A 6,249-nucleotide genomic window follows, 5' to 3' on the forward strand; every position below is an offset into this window, starting at 1 on the left:
GAAGAAACGGATCCCAGATCGTTCCTTCTCACGTTAGCCTCCAGTCGGTCGCCACCAGGATGTTATTTTTCCGTTCACGTTCGGCTAAAGAAAGAAAAAGACAAATCCTGGCGGGAAAAAAAAACCCTTCAAGAAAACATGGCATAGGAAGGAAGTGCATCCAGACGACCCCCATAACGGCGCAGAGGCTCCGCCCCCACCCCCCCTCTAGACCAGGAACCACACGGCGGGTTTATTCAGTTCTAATCATTCCTTCAGGATGACAGCGCCGCTCTGAGGAGCCCCCGAGAGCCCCCTACTGGTCAAAGCTGGAGGAACTGCAAGGCGGAGGCCAAAGACATGCACGGGCACCGCTAGCATGAGTCTTTGCTTTGCGGGACGCTGCGCTGCGCTGCGCTGCGCGGGTCCAGACAGGCTCGCATTTATTTTGCGACGAGGAGCCGACCGGTCATATTGAGCCAACGACAGAGATACTTCCCAGAAGAGATCTTTGGGTGCTGCGGGCGGGGGGGGGGGGGGGCTGTCCGCTCTCTACGTTTATAAAGAACTCCATGTCTGGTCACTCCTTGATGACACGTCGGACTGCATAATAAATTCATCTTAAATTCATCCCTCCTTTTTTGGAACGTCTGTGTTTAGTTTTTTTCGTCGACGCTCCATTGAAATATAGCGTTCTGAAAGTGTCCTAATGTCGGGAAAAGTAATCCATGATCGACCCGCGACAATCCGGAGGCGAAGGTGTCGCGTTGCATCGTCCCGTTAAGACATCCGCAGGAAACTGTTCTTCCGGTCACGTGATCCACACGGTGGGCGTGTCTTGCGATGGAAAACGTAGGACGTCTCATAAGTTAGCCAACAGCGCTCTCCTCCTCCAGTGCCAAAAGAACCCAAAGGTCGGGGTACTCGGGTTTGGCAGAGAAGAGACTCAATCGATCAATGGATCGATCTGAGTTGCCCACTGCAGCTCCTCGATGATGAGGATCCGACTCGAAGGACCAATATAAAATAGTTGCTAAGATCCCTCTAGGCTCTATTCCTTCATGTTGACCATCTGCAACTCCTTGAGGTCTCTATGCTGCCTCAAAAAAAACAAAACAGGAAACCGGTTGCGCTATACATCCTTCCGGGGAAACTCCTCCCCGTCCTGTCAGGTGATGAGAAGTGGCCTGTGGTTGCTCACTCCTCGTGCATTGAAGAAAGCATGAGCTCAGTTCAGGGTTCTCCCCAGGTCGGCTAGAGGGAGAGCAGCGCCCAGGATTAAAGCAGCGTCGACTCGTGTCCTCTCGCCAGATCATTCCCTGATGTTGATCAGCTGCAGCTCCTCAGAGGATGAGGATCCGGCTCGAAGGACCAATATAAAACAAGTGCTTAAGCGCCCGCTAGGGTCTATTCCTTCATGTTGACCAGCTGCAGCTCCTTGAGGATGCCGCTAGCGTCCACGCGTCTCCTCTCGCGGATCATGTCCTCCAGGCGGTGAAACAGCAGCGTGTGGCTAACGCCGCCCGCGCTGCCCAGGTGCACCTTGAGGAAGTAGCGACGTTCAGTGGCCTCCGGGTGGCGCTGCTGCAGCGTCGTCGTTGTGGTGGCGACGGCGGGAGGCCCCTCCCCCCCGGCGGGAGGCCCCTCCCCCCCGGCCTTGAACTCGCGCTTGCCGAAGCGGCACCACGCGGCGAAGCTCTCCGAGTCGCTCCATTGGATGTCCCGCGCGCTCAGGCCCAGGTGGCCCGCGGCATTCTGGGTAACGAGGGCGGCGGGCAGCGGCCGGTAGCGGTAGCGCTCGTTGACGATGCGCCCGCGGCGCCCGTTGCTGATCGCCAGCAGACTGTCGCGACGGATCTCGCCCTTGTGCAGGTGGATGACCTGCGGGGGGCGACATTTCATCTGCTTTAGTTGATTTAATTATTATTATTATTATTAATGTTGCTCTGGAGGAGAGGGAAGTCTGGAGCTCTCTGGTGGAGCTGTCGCCCCCGCGACCCGACTACGGATAAGCGGTTGAAGATGGATGGATAGTAGGGGGCAGTGTAACATATAAACAGCCCATTAGGAGGCAGTGTAACATATAAACAGCCCAGCAGGGGGCAGCGTAACGTCACCTGGTCAGACTCCGTGTAAACAGCCCAGTGTGGGGCGCTGTGATTGGCCACTAGCTCCAGCAGGTCTCCAGGCTTGCACATGCTCAGTAGGGTCTTGTCGGAGTAAACGGCCAGCTCCTCCCGGTTGTCCTGAAGCAAGAAAAAAAATAAAAATAATCACACCCATGTGAAGTGAGCGGCGCTCTTATCAACTTACAACATCGAGGAGGGAATTCAATGATTCAACGATTAGGTGATGTAATGATGATATAATTACATGATGATGTAATGATGATGTAAAACAAATGATGACAAAACAGACATTAGGTTCTCTTTATTGCTAATTGAATGTTTTTGTTATAGGGACTAGATGACGTAAATCTTCCCTTTATTGTCTAGACTGGTGCCCGGCTGTAGAGCTAGCGACTAGCTAGCTTTTAGCTTTTAGCTCTACCGCTATAGAGCTAGCGACTCTGCGCTCTACAGCGGTAGAGCTAGCGACTCGGCGAGTCCATTACTACCAGTAAGACGCGCAAACGCGGGAAGCGAACGCAGCTGAGACCCTGCAGATCATGTCTGTCTGTCTGTGTGTCTGTCCCGCTGTTACTGTATATGTGGACCTGGCCCCTTTTGTGCCCATATATGGAGCTGAGTGGACCTGGCCCCTTTTGTGCCCATATATGGAGCTGAGTGGACCTGGCCCCTTTTGTGCCCATATATGGAGCTGAGTGATTGCTGATGCAACACACTCCATATTTGGATAGTGGGACAGACACACAGACAGACAGACAGACAGACATGATCTGCTAGGTCTCATAGTAAGTGCTCACTGCGTTCGCTATCACTGCGTTCGCTATAATTTCAATGATTACCTGCAGCTTGGAGAAGATGCATTCCTGGGAGCAGAAGGCCGAGTACTGAACCTCCTGCACCAGCGCCACCTGCAGGCCGTTCTCCTCCTCCTGGGGGGGGGGGGGGGGTTCACAACAAGCACATTTTGGTGGGGTTACTGTTAGTCGTGGTAACATTATTCTCCTCATCAGAACATGCAATGAAGCCACATCTCCTACATACTGCCTCTATCGCCAGTAGGAGACTATAGGAAACATGGAAGTGAAAACATCGTTAAACTGCGCAATATATACAGATAGTTGCTGCCAGAGTGAGGTCTGTGAGGTCTAGCCAACACCAACTAGTTTATTTAGTTAGTCACTGCAGAGTGAGGTCTGTGAGGTCTAGCCAACACCAACTAGTTTATTTAGTTAGTCACTGCAGAGTGAGGTCTGTGAGGTCTAGCCAACACCAACTAGTTTATTTAGTTAGTCACTGCAGAGTGAGGTCTGTGAGGTCTAGCCAACACCAACTAGTTTATTTAGTTAGTCACTGCAGAGTGAGGTCTGTGAGGTCTAGCCAACACCAACTAGTTTATTTAGTTAGTCACTGCAGAGTGAGGTCTGTGAGGTCTAGCCAACACCAACTAGTTTATTTAGTTAGTCACTGCAGAGTGAGGTCTGTGAGGTCTAGCCAACACCAACTAGTTTATTTAGTTAGTCACTGCAGAGTGAGGTCTGTGAGGTCTAGCCAACACCAACTAGTTTATTTAGTTAGTCACTGCAGAGTGAGGTCTGTGAGGTCTAGCCAACACCAACTAGTTTGTTATTTAGTTAGTTACTGCAGAGTGAGGTCTGTGAGGTCTAGCCAACACCAACTAGTTTGTTATTTAGTTAGTTACTGCAGAGTGAGGTCTGTGAGGTCTAGCCAACACCAACTAGTTTGTTATTTAGTTAGTTGCTGCAGAGTGAGGTCTGTGAGGTCTAGCCAACACCAACTAGTTTGTTATTTAGTTAGTTACTGCAGAGTGAGGTCTGTGAGGTCTAGCCAACACCAACTAGTTTGTTATTTAGTTAGTTGCTGCAGAGTGAGGTCTGTGAGGTCTAGCCAACACCAACTCAGGATTCCTGGATCGCTGCCCTCCACAAATTCCTATCCAACATCAGGTTCTTGAGCTCTGCAGTGTTGTCAGCCAAGCTGTCGCGCCGCAGCACGTCTACATTAGGTGGTTTCTTTCTCCTCCTGGCTTTGCCTTGGGTTGGCTCTCATAGGGTTGCTGCTATATATACAACAACTCCTTTTTACCACCGGTTAAGACTGAGGTTAGGGTCAGTGACCTACGTGGTCGGTTAAGACTGAGGTTAGGGTCAGTGACCTACGTGGTCGGTTAAGACTGAGGTTAGGGTCAGTGACCTACGTGGCCGGTTAAGACTGAGGTTAGGGTTAGGGGGAGGCAGTATAGAGACCAGGAATCCTCCTTTAAAGACATTCAAGCCTCGGACAAAGCTAACTCTTGTTGTAACAAATGATGACAATAAACACAACGTTTTGGTCAAATAATTAGAAGGAAAAAAAGTGTTGTACTTTGCCCCTTTTGCTCGTTCTTTCTAATTATTTTATCGGCTCAAAACATTGTGTTTATTGTCATGATTTGTTACGACAACAGGTGTCTTTGTCAGCGGCTTGAAATAGTTTCTGAAACGTCCAAATGTCTTTAAATTAATACTTTTTCAAAACGTCTAGAGAAAAACAATAATGGGGAATTCTCTTACGGGCCGCATGACATAATGACAGGGGGCGGGACTGCGTCAGGATGTCATGAAAGGGGGCGGGACTGCGTCAGGATGTCATGAAAGGGGGCGGGGACTGCGATGCTCTAAATAGCATGACGAAGAAAAACAACAGGGCCCTTAAAAGCATCCGATAAAAAACGCTATACGAAGTCGACGCTATCGCGCTAAAACCAACCTCCTCCTCGGCTAATCCACAGTCGGACGTGGGCGAAGTCGTGCGGTCGTCGGCCTCCTCCTCGTCGTCGGAGAAGAAGTAGGCCACGCCCACGCGCAGCTGCTGCTGCTCGTCTGCGTCGCGACCTCCGCACGGGTCCCCGGTGGGCAGCTCGCTGTACTGCAGGTGGGTGATCCGGTCCAGGTGGTTGCCCATCAATGACTCCGGTCCAGTTGATCCGGTCCAGGTGGTTGCCCATCAATGACTCCGGTCCAGCTGATCCGGTCCAGGTGGTTGCCCATCAATGACTCCGGTCCAGCTGATCCGGTCCAGGTGGTTGCCCATCAATGACTCCGGTCCAGCTGATCCAGTCCAGGTGGTTGCCGGGCCAGGGCACAGGCATGGACGAACGAGGTGGGTCTGAGGGCGAGAGAGAGAAAGGGAGTGAGAGAGAGAGAGAGAGAGAGAGAGCAACCAAATTATTAAACAAATACGAGTAAGACGCGCAAACGCGGGAAGCGAACGGAGCTCGTACATATTTGGGTTTTGGACGTATAGCTGCTTTGGGGACTCCTTATATGGTGCCCCTTTTGTGCCCATATATGGAGCTGAGTGGACCTGGCCCCTTTTGTGCCCATATATGGAGCTGAGTGATTGCTGATGCAACACACTCCATATTTGGATAGTGGGACAGACACACAGACAGACAGACAGACAGACAGACATGATCTGCTAGGTCTCAAAGTAAGTGCTCACTGCGTTCGCAAAAATACACATATCTGGAACATTGGAGCAATCAAACCAAAACTCAAAACAAACTTAATTGTTATCTGGCCCTAAAACATGAATATAAACTGGCTGAGTATCTGTATACGGTCAAAGATAAAAAACAGCGACAGATCATGACTAAATACAGAATGAGTGACCACAGTCTGGCCGTAGAGAAAGGACGACACAAGAAGTCCTACCTCCCTCCAGAACAGAGAGTCTGTGGTCACTGTACCTCAGCTGAGGTAGAGACTGAGACACACTTTATAATTCATTGTAATACATATAATAATATAAGAACCACATATTTTAATAAATTTGAGTTGTTGATCCCAAAGTTTAAAGAGTTGCATGACAGTGACAAACAACTCATTCTGTTGGGAGAGGGACCTGCAGCACATCTGGCTGCACAGTATGTGACTGCATGTCACAAAATGAGGGAAAAATATACACAATGTGAGACTATTATCCTGACACGAACCATCTCGACACACCACGGACACATTTAATACTGTACATTTTGACAGTATTTTCATATTGTATTGTGAAAATTAATGTTCTCTATATTTGCTTGTTTTCTGTTATATTTTGTATTTATTTTATTTTGTTTGGTTCTTTTGTTGAACTT

The 6,249-nt window shown here is 49.7% G+C and overlaps 1 protein-coding gene across 1 annotated transcript; it reads right to left on the reverse strand.

Annotated features, from left to right (window-relative positions):
* Positions 1–1,354: 1,354 nt before the first annotated feature.
* Positions 1,355–5,069, reverse strand: lratd1 (LRAT domain containing 1; the record flags this gene model as incomplete). Its single annotated transcript, XM_080791529.1, has 4 exons — positions 1,355–1,860; positions 2,097–2,225; positions 2,948–3,016; positions 4,875–5,069. The coding sequence occupies 4 exons, from the start codon at positions 5,067–5,069 to the stop codon at positions 1,387–1,389; spliced, it is 867 nt and encodes a 288-aa protein (XP_080647655.1). The 3' UTR covers positions 1,355–1,386.
* Between the last annotated feature and the right edge of the window lie 1,180 nt (positions 5,070–6,249).

The sequence above is a fragment of the Protomyctophum bolini genome (assembly GCF_963924005.1).
Source record: "Protomyctophum bolini genome assembly, chromosome: 19".
NCBI lineage: Eukaryota > Metazoa > Chordata > Actinopteri > Myctophiformes > Myctophidae > Protomyctophum > Protomyctophum bolini.